Raw genomic sequence first — 23,384 nt, 5'->3', positions numbered from 1 at the left:
AGTCCCTCACACCTGTCCCTTCACACCAGTCCCTTTACACCTGTCCCTCACACCAGTTGCTCACCTAGTCCCTCACACCTGTCCCTTCACACCAGTCCCTTTACACCTGTCCCTCACACCAGTTGCTCACCTAGTCCCTCACACCTGTCCCTTCACACCAGTCCATTTACACCTGTCCCTCCACATCTGTCCCTCATACCAGTTCCTTACCCAGTTCTTCGCACCTGTCCCTTCACACCAGTTGCTTCACACCAGTCCCTTCACACCTATCCCACCAGGTAACTTCATACCTGTCCCTTCACACCTGTCCTTTCATACCTGTCCCTTCATACTAATCACTCACCCAGTCCTTCACTCCAATCTGTTCACACCAGTCCCTTCACACATGTCCCTCACCAGGTACCTTCACACCAGTCTCTTCATACCTGTCCTTTCACACCAGTTCCTCTTACTAGTCACTCCACACCAGTCACTCACCCAGTCCCTCACACTAGTCCCTCACCAGTCCCCCACTAGTCCCTTACACCAGTCCCTTCATACCAGTCCCTCACACCATCTCTTTCATATCAGTCCCTCATACCTGTCCCTTTACCCTGTCCCTTCACACCTGTCCCTCACCAGGTACTTTCACACCAGTCCTTTCACACCTGTCCCTCACCCAGTCCCTTCATACCAGTCTCTTCACACCCATCACTTCACACCAGTCCCTCTTACCCAGTCCCTCACACCAGTCCCTCACCCATTCCCTCACACCAATCTCTCACACCCATCCCTTCACACCTGTCCTTCACCAGGTAACTTCACACCTTTCCCTTCACACCAGTCCCTCATACGTGTCCTCACACCAGTACGTTTTTTGCCACCATCCCTTTCTCAAGCACCCCGCCCTGCCACCTGCCCTTCCTGCTTTCCCTGCTCCCAGAGTTCTCTGAAAATCTCTACATCAGCATTTCACTTAAAATCCTCATGTCTCTTCCAGGTGCCCAAAGTGCCCTGAGGTAGCCACAAGCCACACAGGAGTAATTAACTCAAGTTGTTCCATCTTCTCTTCAACATTTGATCTTCATCTTGTGGAAGAGATCCTTCCTTATAACAAGGTCATTAAAATATTCTCCTGCTTTGTCTTCTAAAAGTTTTGTGGCTGTGCCTTTCACACAAAAGTGTTTAATCCACCTGGAATAAGTTGCTGTGAGGCCAGAGAGGGATCCCTTCTCTTTTATTTCCAAGTGAATCACCGTTTAAAATAGTCCTTCCTTTGCCCAGTAACCAGCGGTGCCTAAAGTTGGGTCTGTCTTCAGGCCCTTGATTTGGTTCCTCTGGTCAACTTGTCTTTCCAAAGGATGCCAATCGTGTAGGAATTCTTTTCTTTTCTTTTTTTTTTTTTATATTTTATTTATTCATTTGACAGAGAGAGAGAGATCACAAGTAGGCAGAGCAGCAGGCAGAGAGAGAGGGGGAAGTAGGTTCCCTGCTGAGCAGAGAGCCCGATGTGGGGCTCGATCCCAGGACCCTGAGATCATGACCTGAGCCCAAGGCAGAGGCTTTAACCCACTGAGCCAGGAGCCCCTCATGTGGTAATTCTTGACGTGTTCCCGTAAAGCAAGGTATCCAGCTTGTCCTTCAGGCCTGCTTCGGTTATCCTTGGTCCCTGCCCTCTGATACACACTTTCGGATCAGCTCATCAAGTTTAAACAAAACACCCCGAAGCCGTTGGCATTTAATGTAGAATTACATTGTCTGCAGGTAAATTTGAAAAGAACTGACTTCTTCGCCAAGTTGGTTTCCTCCCCCACTCATTAACAGCATCATCTTCATTTACTGGCTTCTCCTTAAATATGTCTCCATAACATTTAATCATTTTATTTTTAAAAAGTGCCCTGAGGACAAGACAGACATCTCTTTCATCTTCCTCTGTCCCCGTATTCTAAACGGTCTACCTCTGGGGCGCCTGGGTGGCTCAGTGGGTTAAAGCATCTGCCTTCAGCTCAGGTCATGATCCCAGGGTCCTGGGATCGAGCCCCGCATCGGGCTCTCTGCTCAGCGGGGAGCCTGCTTCCCCCCACCCCCGCCTGCCTCTCTGCCTACTTGTGATCTCTGTCAAATAAAAAAAAAAAAAAAATCTTAAAAAAAAATAATCTACCTCTAACTGCTTCAAAGGCGTTTGCTAAATTTACTTTGGGACTTGAAACATTAATGGTAGAACATTCAGGACCAAAGCCCCCTCCTAGGAAAAATATTCTAGAGAGCGGGGTGGGGGGGGGGGGGGAGCGCGGGAAAAAGACAGGGTGTGTCTGGGGGGGGGGGTGTCCCCTCTCCTAACGGCTCAGATACAGCATACTGTCTCTCACTCATGCGCTCTACACTTCTCTGTGGCCCTACCCACTCACAATGAAATAACCCTCCCAATTCCCATTTTGCAAAGCACCTGGTGTTCACAGCATTCAACCCTCAACCCTTGGCATCAGGCCCAGAACAGGAGAGAACCTCCAGGCTATTTTTCAAAAGGGGCAGTCCCTCTTTGGCGCCCGTCGCCCTGCTCCTTCCCTCACTAGGACATCAAGGGCAAGAAGGCAGCTTCCACGTTAGGTCAGGAGTGGTCTATGTCTAACGCTTGTCCCCTGTTCTACACACTTCCTCGCTGTTCCAAGTGCTTGTGATTTGGCCCCGTGGCTCTCCTCCCTCCTCCAGCACACGGCAATGAGCCTAACTGGATTTAGCTAGAGATTATTCAAAGTTTCCTAAAACATTCTTCAATTTATATTTTCTCTGACTGCTGAAGGAAGGAACCAAGTGACATCTTTTTACCTCCCTCTATGTCTGGAGAAGCTTCCTTCCCACCTTCATCCGTCTCCTCCCCTCTCCCCACATCGCAGGCTTTAGTAACATTAGCCAGCGTTTGCATGAGATTGCCTTTCCAAAAAGCTGTTTTCCACACGTGCCTTTGGTTTTATCCATTTTGTGACAACAGGTGCGTCTGGCCACAGTCCTCCCGACTGCCTCCCTGCCAGGTCTTCTCCGCCTCCCCAGCACTGCGTGAGATCTGTTTCTCTGCTAACACAACATCTTTTCAAAGGCTTCTCCTTTCACACAGGAAGCCGGCTGTGTAATGAAGGACATTCTGCTCTCTGAAGACGCCCCTGTGTTCCCCAAAACGACACATGACAGCTGTATCGGATGTCAGACCTGAAGAGCCTGTCTTTCCCACAGACACCAGAGTCCATCTTACTATTTTAAAATTTCATACCAGAGACATGACTGTTTTGGCCCGATTCTTCTTCTCTTAACAGACCATTTTTCTTTTCAGCGAGGTATTACAAGTTCCTCTTCCTGTCACAAGCAGAGAAAGAAAATTTGGGATGTGTGTTCGGCTTCCTGGGGGCCCCTCAGCCACCTCAGGCGCAGGCCCGTCTTGACAACTTCTCCTGCTCGCTGGTTCTGGTCCGGAAACGCCCAGGTCCCCAGATGTGCTCGCCCTCCCCTTTCCCCTCCGTCTCTGGCTGGCACCTTCGATCTCACCGTCATCCCTGCATCTTGAGCCCCTACCATGTTAGCAAGAATGCCCTAGGCTCACTCCCACACGGTGGATATGCTTTTCCTGCCCCTCTGCTTCCTCCTGCCCCCATGTGGTCCCACAGTTGACATTCAGGTTCCCGGGGTCTCGCACTCAAGCTTGGGTCCCCCTAGTCGTCTCCCCACCCATAGCTTCTCCCTTTCTCTCAGGGAGCTGTCCTTCCTCCTCTATTAAAAAGTAGAGCAGGACTTTGGAGGACACATAATGGCTGATTTAGATGGGACAAATAACTATTTAATTATTCTCTAATTACATGACAGTTAGAATCCGTACCATGGCCCCATCCTCCGGTGTCTGTTTATGGCCTGCATGGAGCACGGCTGGGGCACCCGCAGCCATTAAGAACACCGACAATTACAGAGCATAATTACCCGTGTAATTATTCTCTTATACCCGAGTAATTACACGGCAGTATTATCTGTGTATTACAATTTATTCATATACCTAATCACAGTCTCCTTTCACAAACTGGGAGCCGGCCAGGAGGCGCACATCAGTTTCTTTCTTTCTTTCTTTCTTTCTTTTTTGGTGAAACTAACATGAAAGTCATCCGATGAAAATCTCAGGGTGGGACTGCCTCAGATCAGCACCACACTGTGCGACGGCCAAGGTCTGGGTGGGGACGCTGGGAATTCAGCCATACCACCAGGGTGGGGATGGCAAGCCCACTCAGCCTAGAGGCAGCTGCGGGAGCTGTCCCCCCTCGGTGGGCTCTCTGCTGCCTCCCCTCAGGGCCTCTCCATAGGCCACTAGCCCTCTGCTACCCAGAGGTCCAGCTCCATGACCCACTCTGTGTCAGAACCACCTGTTTTCTTGTCTATCTACCCTTCCGGACTTTGCTTCTCGCCGTGGCAGGACCCTCGAGGGTCTTACTTCTATTGGTGGCACAAAGGGGTGGATGCCAAGCCGGAGGAGGGCTTCCTATGCACCTGCCAAACGAGGTTGGAAGGACAGGCCCTGTGGAGATCTGGCCAGAGGATCCCAATTATAGAGTTGGGTGGGAAAAGGAGGGGGTGTTGATGGATGAGTTGGACCAGCGACATCAAAGTTACTTGCCCTTGAGAATGGCAGTCCTATTGCTTACACCTCCATCCAGCGTATCATGCAAGGCAAGCTAAAAGCAATCAACGGGGTGACCAGAACTTCCAGGAACAAGGTAGCCAGAAAGAGAGGCCAAGTCCCCAGTGGTCGGCATGACCGCACATGCCATGAGAAAAGCAGAGCCTGGAACAAGACACTCCAAACAGAACAGACACAGCGAGAAAGCAAAGTGCGGTCACAGCCTGGGTGGAAAGCAAAGGCCAGACAGCAGCTGCTGAATTAACACCCCAGCCCTGGGAAGACATGGGGCCTCAGGCCTGAGCCTTTGTGTCTCAGTGGAGCCCGCTATGGCTGCAGACCCTCAAAGCTTCCCAGGGAGAAGGGGCGGAGGGAGGCTACATAAGTTGGGACCCTGCTGTGGGGTCCCTCTCTCCACCACGGTGCCTGGACAGTCTCTGCAGGGATAGGGAGGTGACAGTAGGCACCACGAGCATGGGTTGGTTTCCTACAGCCACTGTAACAAATCAGCACAAATTTATTGGCTTAAAACAGCGTGAATGTCCTATCTTGCAGTTCTGCAAGTCAGAGTCTGTAAGGAATCTTGGGGGCCTAAAATCAAAGTGTCAGCAGGGTTGGGACCTTCTGGAAGCTCCAGGGTAGAATCCGGGCCCATGCAGATAACCCAGGAGAAGCGCCCCATCTCAGGATCCCTAACTTAGTCTCCCATGCACTGGTAACACTCATAGGTTCCCTGGGCTCAGGGCGCAGACGCCCCCGGGAGGAGCCTCCTTCAACTGCCCACAGTATGTGAGTGTGAACACGGCAAGCAAGCATTCACGCCTGTTACCATCCACCACGGTTCGCAGAGAGAAGCAAAAGGTCCAGAGAGGTCACATGACAGGCTCAGTGACACACTGGCTAGTAAGCCAGAGTTCTGGATTTGAACCCAGGACCACCGTGCCTCCCAGACCTTGCCCAATTCACCATACCCCGCCATCCCATCAGACAGATGGACAAAGGGGCTTAGATACGTGGACATTTTGTTTCCCCCTCGTGGTAATGGGTGTGTGGTCGCTCGGCACCCAGTCCCCCTTGATTTGGTGAGATGATCCACCTCCCTTTCAAAGAATACCCAGTCCCCCTGGGTGGACAGTCTGTTGGAAATACCCATCAAGGTTCCTGCCTTCAGGGGCGCCTGGATGGCTCAGTCGGGTGAGCATCTGACTCTTGGTTTCTGCTCAGGTCCGTGATTTCAGGATCGGGAGATCGAGCCCCACGTCTGGTTCCATGCTGGGCATGGACCCTGCTTAAATTTCTTTCTCCCCACTTCCGCCCCTCCCCACTATGCATGCTCTCTTTCTCTCTCTCAAAAAATTAAAAATGAATAGGTTCCTGACTTCAAAGGGGCAAGTTCATGATCTACCGGAGACACAAGGGAGGGTGTCTCTGAGGTTCCTGTTATAGCAGCTGTGAGGTTAGCCAAGTCCCTGCAGACACCTGGCTTCCTGCCCTTTGCCAGTCACCTTCCTGCTACTGACTCTACCTGACGGGTTTCCAGCATAGAACCCTTCTGTGGCTGCTGCCTGCAGTGGCTTCTGCTGACAGCCACCAAAGCCCCGTGGCAGCCACCCACACGGCCACACAAAGCAGTGGTGCTGAGAAGCTTGGACTTGCAGGAACGCATACTTCCTTTGCCCACAGAAGTGCAGTCCTCTGCAGATAGCCCCCTGGCAGGGCAGAGCAGGGCAGGGCAGGGGCTGGCCCAGAATGCAGGTGCCCCCCCTCCCCCCGGCCCGCTCACCTCCAGTCCCCCCCACAACACAGTCCACAGCTGCTCACAGTGAGGTGAGTCACTGTGGTTGGGGAATCAGCGTTTTTCAGCCTCGGCTGCTTGAAATGCAAACATACACACCTGAGACACAAAAATACGCACACTCCCCGTGGGCAGGAAGAACAGCTCCTATTTCCCACTGCCTGCAGCCCTTCCCCGGCCCTGCCGGAACCGCCCTCCAGTGCATTCCTGCTTTAGGTGCATAGGACCCATTTCAGTCTCCAGGAGCAGACACTAGGGCCTATCTTCCTCTCCCTGAAGCCATCCCACCAGGCAGGGACGGGCGCTGTGAGCCAGGTTCAGGGCCTCCTGCTAGCCCCCCTCCAGCCCTGCTCCCTGCTCCCCCTCCCAGTGCTCCCCACACTCCCACTGTCCAGGCGGGAGGCTTCCATGGGAAAGCAGGCCAGTGATGAGGTCCTTCTTTCTCGCTAAAAATAGACACTGGCCTGCTGACTGAAAGAAGGAGGAAGATGGATTTTGAAGTTCAAAACAAATTCCTCGAATAAAGAATGATTTTTTTCTCTCACAACAAACTTCGAAGAAACTCAGCAGTGGCAACATCGGTTGGCGGCGTGTCTCCAGATGCCGGTAGACGTGGGCACATGGGCTGCCCTTGTTCCCACCTGGCCCTGCTCAGGGAATCTTGCCTGCCTAGTTTAGGGAACCGGCCTCTTTCCCTCATTCAGTTCCATTAGGGTGGGCTGACCCCGCCCCTAGAGGACACGTGACGGGGCCTGGCCAATCAGAATGCCCACTCCCTCTAGCCACCCTGACTGCTTCAGGAAAGGGACCCTGACCCAGACATCAGGAGCCTCCTGAGGGATCTGTGTGTAGCACCTAATAGGAAAAGGGCCCTGCCCTTTCTGAGATCCCGGTGCTAAGGATCAGGTGTGTCTGGGATTCCCAGAGGTCATTCCAACCAACAGCAAAAACATGCCCAAGACCAAAGCCAAGACACAGGAGAGCCTGGCTGAGAGATGGGAGGAGAGAGGCTGTGCCCCATGTCTCCGGTAGATGCGCTGGATCAACCCGTGCCTGAAGTCATGCCTACCCCTGATCATCACAGTGACATAAGCCAGTATATTCCTCTTCTTGTCTGAATGACCTATGTACCTGTAATCCCTGGAGTCCTGGCTAACACAGCATGGGGTGTTAGGGTGCATACTGACATTGTGGCTGGTTCAACAAAGGTAGACAATGAGAACAGAGAACACCAGAAATGGAAGGCCCCTCAAAGATCATATGAGGACAGACAGCTGCTTTGTGACATGGGTGCTGCCTCTCTGTCCCTCTGATTCCCAAGTTCAACAGCACAGATCCATCAGACCATTCTTTCCCACTGAACTCAAATGGCCCCCACGTCCTTCCCTTGACCTCCATGGAGTGAAGACCAACTGTTGGAGTGGGTAGATGGGATAAACCTACTTCCAACCAGACTGACTCAGAGGGAGGTGAGGTCCCCAGCCTCGGGTAACCCACAGGAGTACCCGAGACGGTACAATCCCTTGACTTATGCCTTCCCCGGTATCTGACGATTTCTCTTGGTGAGGTCAGCCATACTTCTTGGGAGAAGCCATAGGACTTCCCAAATTCCTCGATATCGGGGTATTCCTATATGAGGGGAGGAGGGGGCATGGTCAGCACCTTTTAAAATTAAAGAACACAACCACCAAAGTTTAGTGACAAATGAATGCTAAGAATATACACATGAAGGACTTTGGATGCCTTCCTTCTGTCTCACTGTGCTTTCCCCGAACCCTCCAAACAGCCAGGGCGGCAGGGTGGGTACAAACCCTCTCCAGCATGGGGCCCCAGCCCTGAGACACCTCCTGTGCCACCCTGGCCGTGGGAGATACATCACCTCTCTGAGCCGCAGGCAGTCACCTGCAGGACGAGGACGCCTGTGGCACCAAGCTTCTCTGTGGGTTTGGCTGAATGATGATCAATGACATCAGCAACAATGTCATTATCGGTCACCGAGTCAGCGGTGGCTCAGTGTGCGAATCCATGCACAAGACACAGAGCATCTCACTCAAGCTTTATAGACAAGGCTCAGAGGGGCTCAGAGGGGCTCATTCCCAGGGCTGCCTCATTCCGGGAACTGCATCTTCCCTGTAATATACAGGAGTGGGAGACAATGGCCATGCTATGAGCCCCACCTTCCACTCCCGAGGGCCACCAGGGATGCCTGCTACCTGGGCCCATGCTACTCCACCCAGCATCACTGCCACCACAGGGCCAACACCTGTCCACACACGCCTGCCCCACGATCCTCTGCGTAGACCCCCACGTTGCAAAGCTCCTTCCGTTCCCCAGAGAAGCCTGCAACCCTGTGTGTGTTCTGGTCATGGATGGTAACAGAACCCAAGAAGGGGAGAGGTGACCTGGCCCCACACAAGCTGATGGTGGCCGGCTCTCCATGGGGCCACAGACAGAGTGCAGTTCTCAGGTGCCCGCCCTCCAGGGCCCTGGGATCCTGGCTTTGCACAAGTCTCCTGTGGTTGTCATGGCAAAGAACCACATACTGCATATGGTTTAAAATAAGACACATGCAACCTTTCGTGAGGATGGAGGTCTGAGTCCAAAATCAGTCTTACATGGGCTACAGTCAACGAGTTGGCTCAGCTGACGGTTCCAGAAGCCCTTGCATTTTCCAGTGTCCACAGGTCATCTGCGTCCCTTGGCCCCCAGCACCTTCCACCATCACAACCAAAAGCGGGGTATCTTCCCTGCCCCTTTCCTCCCTCCCTCTCCCAGCACACCCCACCCCCTGCTTCCAGGGACACATCCCCTGTTCTAACCCTCTTGCCTCCCTCTTACTAGCCTGCTGTGAATACACCAGATACCCCAGACAAGCCAGGACAATTCCCCATGTCCCGTTCTCCGTGTAATCACACCTGCAGGGGCCCCTTTGCCGTGTGGGGTGACGCACTCGTTCAGGGCCGTGGTCCCCAGAGCATTCGACAATGCACTTGCTTCCAAAGACAGAGGAAATCCCGAATCTCTGTCCCTCTGTGTTTCAGCAGTTCCAGAGGCCGTAGAGGCCTGGGAGACTGGCTTTCTAAGAGGTGAGGCCCCTTTCTTTCCCCTCTCCGGCAACCACCTATGGGCTTTAAGAGGGAGTCATTTTCTGCCCATTAGCTGAACTTGCAAGGGGTTCAGTCTATTTCTGAGACAAAAGCCTCTGTACATCAACAGGCCCAATTGAGCCATTTTTCTTCTGGACAGAGGAGGATGCCTGGCTCTCAAGGGAAATGGAGAGCATTGGTGATTGGAACAAAAAGCCCATTTAGCCCCATGCCCACCTCCCAGCTCCCAGCAGGGCTCTGCTCTCTGGCCTGCCTCCCCACCAAGCAGGGGCTTCCACCCCTCCCCTCGTTAGTCACAGACCTGGAAGGATCAGGCTCACCCTGAGAGCTGAGCCGAGGGTGTGGGTGAGGCTCAGGGACAGCAGGGGGCCTCCAGAGAGCCCCACTTTGGCCTACGAGAGTGGGGGACACTGGGGATCAATACCCCATCTGCCTCCTCTGGGCCTTCATGCTCCCCCAGGTCTGCCGCCTCCCCAGGGCCTCCATCTCAGGCAATGGCATCCCATTCACCCACAGCTCCTACCAGAAGGCGGGGGGCACCGCCTGGTCCCAAAGTGTCTTCTGGCCCTGTCCCTGCTGGGATATCCCCACACACCCAGGTTCAGACTCAGCGTCATTCTCCCGGATGTCCCCCCAACAGGGTCAGAGCCACCCAGCCGACAAAGGATGGTGTATTTCCAGAGCACGGGGCCAGCCACACGCCCGAGCACATCCAGGGAGACAAGCACGAGGGGCAGATGCAGTCCCTTTGGGGTCCCTGGTGTGCGCCAGGCACTGCCGAAGGTGTTGCATGCCCTGGTCCCAGCACAGCAGGGCAGGGACACTACCCCCTTCGGCACTCTGGAACCCTGAGCCTTTGTCTCAGCCACGGGGCCAGGCGCTGGCCTTCGTCCCGCCTCACATCACCTAACCTGTAGCCTAGCTGCATTACATGGGCAATGTTATAATCCCAGTTCACATCCAGAAAGGCAGGCGCATAGGGGACCCCGGGATCTCCCACCCTGTGCCCGGGCCCCTTCCTCCTGACGGGATGCTGGCTGGCCAAAGCACAGAGACAAACTGACTCCTTGCCACTTAGGACACCTTAAACCTACAGATCCCGGGCTCCCTGAGACCCTGCACGCAGGCGTCTGAGGACCCCACGGGGTACAGCCCGCAGCGACACTGGCACAAGGCTCTTGCCCTCCAACCTGGGCCTGATCAGTCAGCGGTCACCCACCCACCCAGGCGCTCTGTGAGCGCAGGAGAGGGTTTGCCAGGGCTGTGTCCGCAGGACCCGGGCTCACCTGACCTCCCTCCTGAGAGCCAAACACCACTGCCCGCTGCTGGGGCCCCAGATGAGGAAACAAGGCAGGGGTGCACCAAGTGGTCTGCTGCAGGAGAAGGAGGCGGAGCTTCCACATGGGGGGAGGCTTCTACACCAGGGAGGGGTGGGTCCTCAACTCTAGGGAGGTGTGGGGCTCTATGTTAGGGGCGGGGCCTCCACACCAGGGAGGGGCGGGGCCTCCACTTCAAGGGGTGGAGCCACCACAGCAGGGAGGAATGGGCTTCTACACCCTGGAGGGGTGGGGCCTCCACTCCAGGGAGGTGTGGGGCTCTATGCTAGGGGCAGGGCCTCCACACCAGGGAGGGGCATGGCTTCCACACCAGGAATGGGCGGGGCCTCCACTCTAGGGAGGGGCGGGGCTTCCACACCAGTTGTGCCTCGGAGCTAGAGACCAGGTTTATAGGCTAGCAGGCACAGGAACTGAGCGGAGGTCAGAGACACAGACAGAGGGGAGACAGACTGCAAGAGAGCTCCTGGAGCCAAATTTGAGATGGGAGCAGAAAGGCTGACCTGTACAAGTAGACCAGAACTGCACAAGTAGAGCAGAACAAAGTGTGACCTTTGTCCTTTCACGCTGTGGAATTGCCTGAGGAAGGAGACGAGGCACAGGCTGTGGAACAGTGAAGGAGCCTGGGCCTCCCCTTGGCCACAGGTGCAAGGGGCCGGGGGCTCGAAGGCTAGGGGCAGCGCCGTCCTGCCCTCCTGGCAGAGCTCCGAGTCTAGAGAGCTTGGCTGAACAGCAGCCCTAGGATCTGACTCGGCTCGCGGGCCTGCGCCTTCTCCCTAGGTTTCCCTCTCGCTGGAAGGGGGCAGCCTCGTTGGCCCCCAGGACAGGCTGCTCAGAGGCCACACAGGGCCATAGAAAGTGGAAAGGGTCACCTGGGCCTGGGGGCAAACCCTGACCCAGGGACCTGCTCCTGGGTGGTGTGTGGGAGGCCACCACACGCGTTCTATCCTCGCGTCCCCTCACCCACGAGATGCACAAAGCCTCACCTGGCAGAGCTGTTACCAGGACCCGAGAGAACGCATGTGAAGATCCTTAGACCGGATCTGACCCATGAAGGGCCTTCGGAAACACGGGCCCTCTCTCTCTCACCATCAGTGCTGCCTCTGCTGAGTGGATTGCCGGCTCTCTGAGACACTTTGAGCTTCTCGAAGGCAAGATTTTGTTTTGATTCATCTCTCCATCTAGAGTGCATGGCACGTGGCAGTTCCTCAAAGCGTCTCGGGCGAGTGAGCAAAACGAGCACGGGGATGGATTGATGGACATTTTGTCCCAACCCAGTGCTTCTCAAACCAGAAGCTGCGCATCCCCCAGGACAGGGTGGGGGGTGGGAGCGGCGGGGATGGGGGGGCACGGTGCCGGCTGGGCCAGGGGGTCCCGGCACTTAAAATGGGAGCATTCTTCTGGGTCATCAGGTTGACAAAGACTTTTTGTTGAAAACGTGCATGTGTGTGTGTCGTCTTAGTAGTCACACCAAGCCTGATGCACCACGGAGTAAAATGAACATTTGTATGAATTTTTAATATAAAGCACAGCGCTTGAAAGTAATCCCATGGCCCAAGCAGTACCCGCAGGCCATGCCTTCAGGCCTTAGCCCTGCGGCCCCAGGGTCTGTGGCCGAGTTAGAAATAACGCAGCTATCCAGAACTAAGGTGGGGATTGTGGACGGCATGGAAGGCCCACAGGGGATGTCTGGGTTCAGGCCGTGATAATAGTAGAAGGCCCTACCCATGGGCAACGAGGCCATGCCACAGAGTTCTGACTTTACTGCAGGAGAGATGAAAATAAAAGGGGATTCATTTTGTAAGACAGGTTACAACGTGGTCTCTTAAGAAACTATAAAGGGCTACTCCATCTGTAATTGTCGCTAAATGGACTCCTAATAATATTCGAACCTTCCAGCAAAGTCTACCCGTCACCCTAACTGAAGAGGGAGACACGCACCCACAGACACCCCTGCAAATAAGGGCTGATCTTCACCCAGATCAAACTCACCCCCAGACAAACCCTCCATGCAGGAAGCTGACTCGAGCCCCCCTTTCTTTTCCTCCCACAAAACACAGCAGGAGAGGTTCAGTTTCTCAGCATTCTCCCAGACCCTCAAGGTTCTAGAAGGTTAGAACTGTCTGCCCGGTTCACCTCAGCACCCCAGTGCCCTGCGAGGGGCTCCAGCGCCATTAGTAGGTATGAAATCCGAATTTGTTTTCTGCAAGCTTGGATGAAGGGTCCTCTCCCCTTAGCAACAAGCACACAGCCTGGGGCAGCGTAGGGCCTGGACCCACATCCACTGAGCGGTTGGGCGCTGGTGTCGAGAGGGAGCCTGGGGACCCAGCCGAGGCACGGGATGAACCAAATAGAGCTGGGGGTCTGCTCACATGAGCCTCCTTCCCCAGCTGCCCCTCTCCCGTTGGGAGGAGAGCAGAAGAGACCTGAACATCTGAGCTGGAAAGGGCTTTGGCGGATCTCTAGTTCAAACTCCTCATCTTATGGATGGGGAAACTGAGGCCTGGAGCAGAAATAGGATCTGCCCAGAGTCTCACGGCTCCGCCACCATCAGACCGATCCCAGGCAGGCTGCGGTACATTCAAGAGCTGCGGATTCCCAGCCTCCAGCAAAGTGGGCTGGACTGTGCTTGCAATGATGTAGGGAATCCCATCTTCTCCCCAGAATGTTGCTGCGGGGTGCCTGGGGGGCTCAGAGTAAGACACAGATTGCCCCCGCATCTAGCACACCCAGGCACAGGGAGACAATACGTTTACTGCATTGGTGCACGGTGAACGCTTTGCTGCCTACCAGCTGGGTGAGCTTGGACCAACGTCCCAGCTTCCCCGAGCCTCTTTTCTCACCTCGGTAGTGCAGGGGGTGACGTCAACTCCTCAGTCGTGCCCCCACCAATAAATGAATATGATTGACATCCCCTTCTGGCCCAGTGCCTGGAACACTGGGAATGACCACCATGAGGCTGGCGGAAGAATCAAGAAGCCATAAATGAAGGGACCGTGCAGCACAGATGGGGAAGGAACATTCTGCTTCGTAAGAAGTAGAAATCTCTCCCGCTGAAGGACAGCACCCCATCCCCAGCCCAGCCCAGCCCACGATGCCCGTATTTCCCAAGTCCCTGCTGAGCGCTTGGGGCTGTCCCCAGTTGAGGACCTGGAGGTGAACACAATCCGGTCTCCACCAAGCGGTCTGCCCAGGCTGTCCTTGTGCCCTACAATGCTCCTTCATTAGTTCGAGGACCAGCCCGTGGAGGACCCCCAATTCTTCCCTCTACCTGCCTTCCCCAGTCACTGCAGCTTCCCTCATCCCCAACTGGGACTTTTCTGCTCCTCAGCATGTTCAAATCCACATCACACGGAGCCCCTGTCCTGCGGAGGCAGCTCTGGGGGCCCGGCCGCTCCGCTTCCCCAGCTCCCGTCAAATCCCAGGTATTTCCAGTCTCATGCAGTCCTCGCTCAGCTCTTAGACCCCACGTGACAACGCGGGATCACAGGCAGGGACAGTGGACATAAGCGCCCATGGTTGTCCTGCTGGTGAGCTCGGGCCTCTGCTGGCTGCCTTCTAGCTCCACAGGGCCTCCAGTGGGCCATGCCCTTCCAGACGGCAGGCTCTGTCCCCAGCCCCACTCGGTACCAGTCCCACCTCTTCAGATAGAGAAACTGGCATTTCATGTTCTAGACTCTGAGGCTCGGGCCACCTTGTGCCCCAGACAAATGATTTGTTCCTTCGACACAGGGAGGTGTGGGGAGAAGGCGGTGCCCCGCCCCACCTCCACCCCTGCAACCTGTCACAGACACCTGGTGGGGCCCTCATTCCCCCGGGCCAGGTCTTGTTCCCTGAGAGACCCAGTTGAGAGCTGACACCTCGTTGAGTATGAATCACCCCAGAACCGGTTCCTACCCTCATGGTCTCAGGAGGGTGGTGAGGAGAGGACCCGCTGCAATTCTTTCTGAGGACAATGGTTCCAGGAACACTTGTTGGGGGAGGGGGAGGCTTTGTTCAAGCCAGGCCCTGCTCTAAGCACTGGACAAGTAGGCCCTCATTTAATCCCATCAACCCAAGAGTGTAGACCCTACCGTTACCCCCATTCCACCAAGGAGAAACCGGGAACCAGAGGTTCAGAATTTGGGCAAGGTCACGGAGCTGGGGGCTGTGGAGCTGGACCCAGGCACAAGCCCAGCCCCAATACGAGAGAGGGGTCACCCCCTAGGCTACCTTCCTGCTCACTTGCACGTGCCCAGACTGCCTTTCGGTTCCCAGGGCTCCCAGTCCACCCTGCTCGGCGCCCCTGAGCTCTCATGACCCAGAGGAAGGCACCTGCCGTCACTGCTATCTCTGCCTGCCTCCAAGACAGACACCCGTCCCGTGGGCTAGCGCGTACCTCAGTGGGCCTATCAATGCCTTCAACCCCACCAGAGGGAGGGTCAGCTCAGTCCTGGGGTGTGTGGGGTGAGGGGCTGCTGTGTGAGAGGTCAGAGACGGAACAGAGGCTGGAGATATCTGTAAGCCCGGACCCCGCCTGCATCTGGGACTCAGCTTCCCTGTCTGGGGTCCAGCCGGCAGCAAGGTCCACGCTTTAGAAGGAGGAGGGCCTGGGGGCTTCCTGGGGGCCCACGGGGAGGTGGATTCCATCCAGAGGGGATGTGGGTGGGCAGGACAATGCGCTGGGAAGGGGGAGAAGGGGGAGCAGGCGTCCCCACAGTCCACCCTGCAAGTGGACGCCGTGTGAGTTCCCGGAGCCACCGTAACACGTTACCACAACCAAGTGGCTTCAAACAACAGAAAAGCGCTCCCTTGGTCTGGAGGCCAAAAGGGTAAAACCAAGGTGTCGGCAGACTGCGCTCCTGTCTGGAGGCTCCTGGGGGGAATGCCTCCTGGCCCTCTCTAGCTTCTAGACATGTCCCTACTCCGTCCCCAGCCTCTGGCCTCACACCTGACCCGCCCCCCTGCTTCCAGGCCCCGTGATGGCACGGACGCACCTGCAGAACTAGGACAACCTTTCAACACCGTGAACCACATCTGTCAAGTCTCTTTTGCCATGCAAGGTCACCGCCCTGGGTGCCAGGACTGGGAAGAGGACACCTCTGGGATGCAGTGTGCAACCCCCCCACCCCACAGTGACAATTATGAGTGGTCAGATAGCTCCTAGATCACAGCCCCCTTCACAGATGAGACACAAGGGACCTCAGGGAGGTGTCACTCCCCTGCTGGGGGACACGGCACAGCTGGACTGAGTTCGGGGACACCCAGCCCAGACACTATCCCCCAGGCCTCCCTGCAAACACGGGGTGACCACAGCAACCCCAGGAAGGTGCCCCAGGCTCCTTGCACACGGGCCCCAAGCAGGTTGGCCGGGAGGCTCTCACAGGTGCAGGAGGCTCTGGGGGTCACTCATACAGCCAGACCCGCTGCAGCTTCCCGTACTCCTGCATTCCCTCGTTCCATTCTTTCAATGTCGGCCGAGCCCAGGGTTGCTACGGGCCACCACCAGACCCAGCCTTCGATCCCATCAATATCTCCAGGCTAAACAAGCAAGTGACCTCTCACGGGCTTCGCTGAGCCAGGTGGTCCCGTCTGTGTTAGAGATGCCACCGTCCCCCTCCCTGCTTCCCTGTCCCCACGCTGCCCGCAGGGGAGACTCTCTGGGAAGCCCCATCCCTCCAGGGCTGCACGCGTCGCCCAGTGGCCCACACAGATGTCACCTGGGGCCTGCCCCAAAGGCCCTAGCCAACCTAGAAACCCCTTCGCCGCCACCCCCCCCCCCCCGACTACATGCATCATCTCACTAACCTTCCTGTCCACCCCCTTTACAGGCCAGGAAACTGAGGCTTGGAGGAGCCACGTCCCTGGCTATTGTCACCACTGTCCACCCAGCCTCCCTGTGAAGTCCTCCCCGACTTCACAGCCTCCAAAACCCCATCCTGCACCTTCCATTGCTGCTTCTGCTCATGTCCCTTCTAAAGGGAGGCACAGCCTGTGGGGCCGCACGTGGCCCCTTCCCGGGCACTTAAGGACTCTCTGGCTGGGGACAGACCAGGATGTCACAGGCTTTGTGTCACTTTGACCTTTGGTGAAAAGTCCCCAGAATAGTCATCAGTGCCCGTGGGCCAGGCTCACGCCAAGCGAGCACCAGGCTGTGGGGTCCAGTCTCCATAGTCACGATTCTCTGTGCCAGACGGGGTTACCCCCCTTTCCCGTGAGGCACCTGGTCCGTCCAAGTCAGTCCCCTCCGGTGACACTAAGCTGCTTCTCCAGAAGCGGCCAAGCATGCAAGGCCTCTCTGCCCTTGTGCTGGGGTCCCAGGAGGCTGGGAAGCAAGCACGGGTTTGCAGATGGGTCTTCGCACACAACCAGGCGGCCAGTGGCCACCCGGGAAGAACACGGATCCCGATTCCACAGCCGTCAGGAGACACGCTCAGACCAAGAACACAGAAGCGCAGCTCAGGTGGAAAATCAAAGCCAGATCAAGACCAAATAAAAATACCTGCCCAAGAAGGCAACTGCCCACGACCACCTTCCAAGGACCCCCCCGAACCCAAGAGGTTCTTCCTCTGTCCCCAGTGCCCACCAGCCCCTGCTGCTTTGCCCCGGCCGCTGTCTCCGGGGCTGGGAGAAGAGAGACGCACCCGCACAAGCATACACAACCTTCCAGCGATGGCACAGCTGGCCGCTGAAACACAGTCATCAGGACAGACCGCCGTGGAACCCAAAAGGGGGTCACAGGACATACCGTGGCCGGGAGCCCAGTGCCAGAGCCTGGCTACGTGGCGTGGGAATGTGTCCTGGTGCGCCCCTTACCTTTCTCTTGTTTGTAGGGCAAATGTAGAAGTTGTCGATGACCGTGCTGACGCCAGGCTGGAGGGTAAGCTTGGTGTACGACGTCCCGAAGTCCGAGGACCTGGGGGGACAGGATGACAGGGGTCAGCAAAGTGTCCCTCCAAGTGCAGGTGTGTCCAGCCCCACAGGACAGCCAGCATGGGCCGCAGGCATCCCAAGACCACCTCTCCCCGGGAACAGCATGACCCAGGTGACGGGGAGGTGACCAGACTCCCTGAGTCTCCAAGGGCTCGCTCGGGTCTGGAGCGGGGTGTGGAGTCAATGAATGCCAGCCGGTCTCCCCACCGGCTGACCCCCTCCTTGGCCTTCCACCATGTTCTGCCCCGTCCCTAGTGTACCTTCACCCACATGCTACATGCGTGTATGTTGGGGAAGGGCCCCTCTTGTGCCAGGCCCTTCTGCATCCTTCCATCTTCTCGAATCCTTGAGAACCCTTTAAGACTAGGTCGCTCTGTCTCTCTTGCAGAGGCACCAAGAACGAGGAGAGGTCAGAGCAGGTAAGTTCCTGCCTGGGATCCCTCTGCGAACCTGCGGCTGACGCGGGAGGTACAAGCTGGCCCGTGTCACTTGCCGCTGGCCCCTGCTCACTCTGGAGAGGGTCCCTCGCCGTACTGAGACCTCACAGTGGCCTACTTCTCCGTTTCCCCCTCTGGTCCCTGAGCAGCTCCAGGAAGCTGCACCCTCCCTGCTGTGACCACATTGGGCTGGAGGATGGCAGGGGACAGCAGGCAGGACCGAGCTCTAGGGGCTGCCGGAAACCAGGCCCCCTGCCCCGTGTCTGCTAACCCACGCCAGGGGCTAACCCCTCCTCGCCTGCAGGCCCCTCTCCCCTGTGGTAGCATGAGGTGGGGGGCGGTGGGGGCAGGACAGAACCCCCAGCCCACCACAGCGAGAGGGGAGAGGTCATCTGGGCAAGTTCACATCTGTGGTTTGGAAGCACCTGGTGCAGTGGGACATGGAATCAATTCCACATTGAAGCTTACAACCTCTGTGACCCCGAAATCAACAGTCCTTATTATCACCCCATTAACATGCCCTGTGACTGCAGAGCGAGGCTGGCTGCGAGCCTGAGGGCGGCCAGGTCCATCTGAGCCTAAAACATCCAGGATATTGGGCTTCAGGGCCGTCCCCGGGCTTCCCTATCTTCGGACAGGTCAGGAGAGTCAACCCACGGAGGGGACAGGGCCAGCAAGCAACAGGAAGCCCTCGGGCCCAGGGCCTCCCTGTGATCGCCTTCTGTATCATCACAGCTGAGAGCTGCCTGCCAGAGCCGAGTCCAAGGCCAGGGGAAGAAAGCGGCTAGAACCCCGTCCTCGGGGTTCTAGGGTTCCTCCCCAGCAGCACCTTCCCTCTCTGGGGGCTGGATGAGGCCAGTGTTTCTTGGCTTGCCCAGTGTTGTTGGGGGCCCGGGGCCAGCCTGGGGCAGCGTAAATTCCTGCCCCACCAGCACGTGCCTGCAGCCTTCCCCAAGACGTCTTGAGTGCTTTCTGCACACATACACTTCCTCCCCCCATCTTCAAGGGAAACCGAAGCTCCAGGAGGATGGGTCATGTTCATGGTCCTGGTGCCTAATGGCCACCTGTCCACCTAACCCCGGAGGCCAGGTCCCTCACCAGCCTCACAGCCACAGACCGTTCCCAGACCAGGATAGAGAGCAATCCCTGCCCCCTGACTCCCAGGGAGGGGGGCCCGGGGGCGGCCAGCCCCCTCCTTGAGGTAGGTCCTTGACTGCCCTTGGTCTCCCCAGGGAGGCCCTGCTCCAGCGAACCAAGAAGGGCTCCCTGGAGGGGTGATCAGGGATGCACTTGGTCTCCAAACCACAGAGAATTGATTTATTTTGGGAAGGAGGGATCCAGAGGCCCATTAGCAAAGACCCAGGGAATTTGAGTCTCCACGGAAACTAATGGTGGTGTTTCCCAGCTGGATGCATGGAAAGGTCCTCTGAGCCTCTTGGTCCCCAGGCTGTCCCTACTGCCACCAGCAAGCCGAGTCTAAGACCTGCGCATAGATTCTGTCTCCCAGACACCTTGCCGTCCAGCCCTTCCCTCCATCCCTGACACCAACCTGCCTCAGTCCAGGTGTTTCCCCAGGATCCAGCCTCCCCCCACCTCCCCCCCACCGCCCTTCCCCCTCCCGATCACAGGCGCCTACTCACACCTGCTCCCTCCAGGGCACCTGCTTGTGTGGACCAGCAGGTGCAGCAGGCCTAGGGGGGGCGAGGGAGCAAGGGTGATAAGTAAGAAAAATGTAACAGCATCAGGGGCGATCAGGGCTGGGATGACAGGGTCAGTGGGATTGCTGTCTCTGAGAGGCAGGGAAGGCCCCTCGGATGCGGTGAAGTTTGGGCAGAGGCAGGCAGGCAGGAAGACAGTATGAGCCTGGCTGGGGGAAAGCCATTTGTACCTGGCTAAATAATGCCCCCCCCTACCAAAATCTATGTCCATCCGCAATCTGTGAATGTGACCTTATTTGCAAACAGGGGCTTTGAAGATGTAATTAAGTCATGAGGAGGTCATACTGGATGAGGGCAGGCCCTAATCCAAGGACTGGTATCAGAAGAGGAGGGAATTTGGACCCAGGGGCACACAGACGCACAGGGAGAGCGCAGAAAAGGGATGCCAAGGATCGCTGGCAATAGCCAGAGGCTGGGAGACAGGCCCGGGACAGACTCTCCCTAGGAGCCTCCAGAAGAAGCCGGCCCTGCCAACACCTTCACCCAGGACTTTCAGCCTCCAGACCAAGGACAACAAATTTCCCTTGTTCCAGGCTAGCTGGAAGAAGTATGTGGGCCTCCGTTATGGTGGCCCTAGGAAACTAACACAGCCTTCCAGGTGGAGGGAACAGCAGGTGCAAAGGCCCTGTGAACAGGCTAGCTCTCCCTCCTCCTCTTGGGACAAGGAAGGAGGGACCTGTTTGAACCCATTCGCCACTGTTACCAGCTACTGAGGCATCAGGAACTCCTCACCCTGAGGACAACGCAAATCCAGCTCCCCACTTAGCCATGAGCCCCAAATTCCAGGCCTCTTGTTGGAGGCTGGGGCCCTCAGTTCATTCACTCACTCACTCCTTTGTCCAATATGTGTTTAGTTTCTTAAAGCTTCCAGTACCACGCTCCAAGTAGGAATGCAAACATGTTCCTGGGTCAGGTTCACTCATGGCATGCTTGTATATGGCATACCCACTGTGTGCCAGTCACTTCCTTGCACTGTAAGCAGGACAGACACTGCCCTGCCCCATGGGGACGACAGGCTGGTGGGTGAGACAGAGAACAGACCTGCAGTTCCAGGGAACCAGCAATGCCAATGGACATGGCCAGAGAAGCTTGGGAGACTCTTAGGAAGACAGGGACTCAGGTCTGCCCTAGACACCCCTACCCCCAGCTGCCCCCACCGCCCATCTAACCATCTATCCCGCCCCGCCGACTCTTCCTGCAGGATTGTTCATGGTCGGTCCCGACATGCCCCCCTCGCCGTCCCTCCCATTCTCCCTGCCACCCGTGAGGGGCCCTTGTGGGCTACAGGCTCAGAGGATGGGGAGGCTGGTACAGGCTGGGCGGGCTTCATTGAGGGCCGGTGCGCAGTTTCCCAGTGCTGATGTAACACATTACCCCAACCTTAGTGGCTTAAAACAGGACCGATCTATTATCTTGCAGCTTGGGAGGTCAAAAGTCCGAAATCGGTCTTAAATGGGCTCAAATCAAGGCATCTGTACCATCCAGAAGCTCTAGGGAAGCCCCTTCCCTCTCCTTCCCGGCTTCTAGAGGGGCTCACTCTTGTTGGCCCATGTGCCCGCCTCCACCTCCCAACCATTGTCAGGCCCCCTTCCTCTGGAGTCAGCCCCTCCCCTCGCTCTGCCCTCAGGAAGAGTTCAGGGCGTGGCTCAGGTTCAGGTGCACAGGCTCCGGGGCAAAGTTCCTTCAGAGAGTGGGAGGTAGGGGCAAGAACACAGGGGAGACTGAGATGCTGTGTGGGACCTTAGAGACAGGGACCCATCCCCATTATCCGTGGCCCTCCAATCACTCCCCCACACTGGCTCAGTGTCTGTCAGGTGCCCCAATGAGGCCAGACGGGCTCCCAGCACTTTGGGTCAGAATACCAACCACCAAGGTCAGCAGTAAATGGCCTGCCCAGCTCGCCTCGCCATGGGCTGGCCTGGCCCCTGCCAGACCCCCACCTCTCTGACCATGGGGCCTGGGGCTGTCTCTCAGTGCACCCCCAGTGTAGGCGGGGGATGAGAATGGAATTTATTACCGTGAATAAGTCCAGGAGATGGAGGATGACTAGCCTCACTGTCGAGCTGGTGAGTGGGGGCAGGTCCGAACCCAGACCCTCCGACCAACACTGCACCTAACACTGCCCCCTCCTGAAGTCTAAACAGATCAATGAGGACGGCAGTCACCGGGATCATGCAAGAGTCCACAGGCTGGGCACACAGCTAGCACTCAATAAATGCTTACCGGCTCCTATGGGGGTGCTCTGGTGTCAGACCTGGAGGCTGTGTGACCTCAAGCCACACATGGCCCTCTCTGGGCCATGACAGTTTCCCATCAAAAATGTGCAGGTTGGATGTGATCGTGTCTGAGCACCAGCAGCGGTGGCCCCAGTGGCTCTCTCCCCACCCCCAACACCCTGCCGGAGCTGCCCCAGTGACCCCTGAGCCCCTTCCTGCTAGGCCCTCCCCCCAGGGTGACCTTCCCAGCAGCTCTCCTTTCATGCGTCCTGGAGCACTGAGAGTGATTATTCCAATCTGCATTTATTCAAATTAAAAAAAAAAAAAAACCTGACTCTAAAACTGGGCACCCAGAAACAGGAAAGGCAAGCTCAGTTGGAAAGTCGCTCTTTGCAAATCGGCTGCTTAATTGCCGAGTGTTTGTACATATTCACTTTTTTTAAAAAATGATTTAATTGAGCCATTTTCATGCTCCATAATTATTTCATTGGCAGGGCCATATGTTCTGCTCCCGCCCCTCCCCGTCATGCAGATGAGCCCCTATCTCCCACCCAATCCCCTCCCCCCCCCAGCTAGCCTGGAAAACCACAGCAGGGGCGAAAGGGGCTGCCCACCTGTGTGGCTGGTGCTCCCACAGGTGCAGGGCTCTGGGTGAGGCCTGGACTCTGGGAGATGCGCTTTCTTGATCTGTGAAAGGGGCCGAGAGAACGCCCACAGCACACACACCTGCGTGAGATCAGAGAGCACAAGGAAAGCGAACACGAGTTCAGCTCTCGGTCCTGGCAGGAGCAAGTTCCCAGCTCTCCGCATCACCTGGGGGAAAGCAGTCCCAGCAGCTCCACATGGACCCCTGTCTGCTGGAAGGTGCAGGTGTGTGGACACACCCGTGTGCTCTGATGAGCATGAGGCGGGGCAGCTCATGTTTGCAAGCTCAGCCCGAGCGCCTTTAGTCACTGTCTTGAAAACGCGGAGATCCTGCCCTCCCTCCAGAGCCCCACCAGCGAGATGGGCTGTGAAATCTGTTTCTGGAGTTCAAGGTCGGGGGCTCCAGGGGTGCCAACACAGAGCATGAGGTGGCAGGCCTCAGATCTCTCTGGAAACACTGGTCGTGCAAGGAAGGAACGGCTGCTGATTCTCGCTTGGTGAAACTGCTCTGATAGGAAAGTTTGCTACCCGATGATCCCAACAACGGATGCTCTGTCCAGTCGGCCGCTCCTAGACTCCCTACACATCAG

General features: G+C 56.6%; 1 protein-coding gene across 1 annotated transcript in view; it reads right to left on the bottom strand.

The window, feature by feature from the left end:
• The window catches only part of LOC111149138 (sortilin related VPS10 domain containing receptor 2), a 461,286-nt gene that overhangs the window by 150,028 nt on the left and 287,874 nt on the right, over window positions 1–23,384 (bottom strand). Inside the window, 1 exon segment of the mRNA XM_022506082.1 lies at window positions 17,662–17,761. Within this exon segment, the coding sequence (XP_022361790.1) occupies window positions 17,662–17,761 (100 nt within the window).

This window comes from Enhydra lutris, unplaced genomic scaffold, assembly GCF_002288905.1.
Source record: "Enhydra lutris kenyoni isolate GAN:26980312 unplaced genomic scaffold, ASM228890v2 scaffoldscaffold21, whole genome shotgun sequence".
NCBI lineage: Eukaryota > Metazoa > Chordata > Mammalia > Carnivora > Mustelidae > Enhydra > Enhydra lutris.
This window is presented reverse-complemented; position numbering and strand designations above follow the sequence as displayed.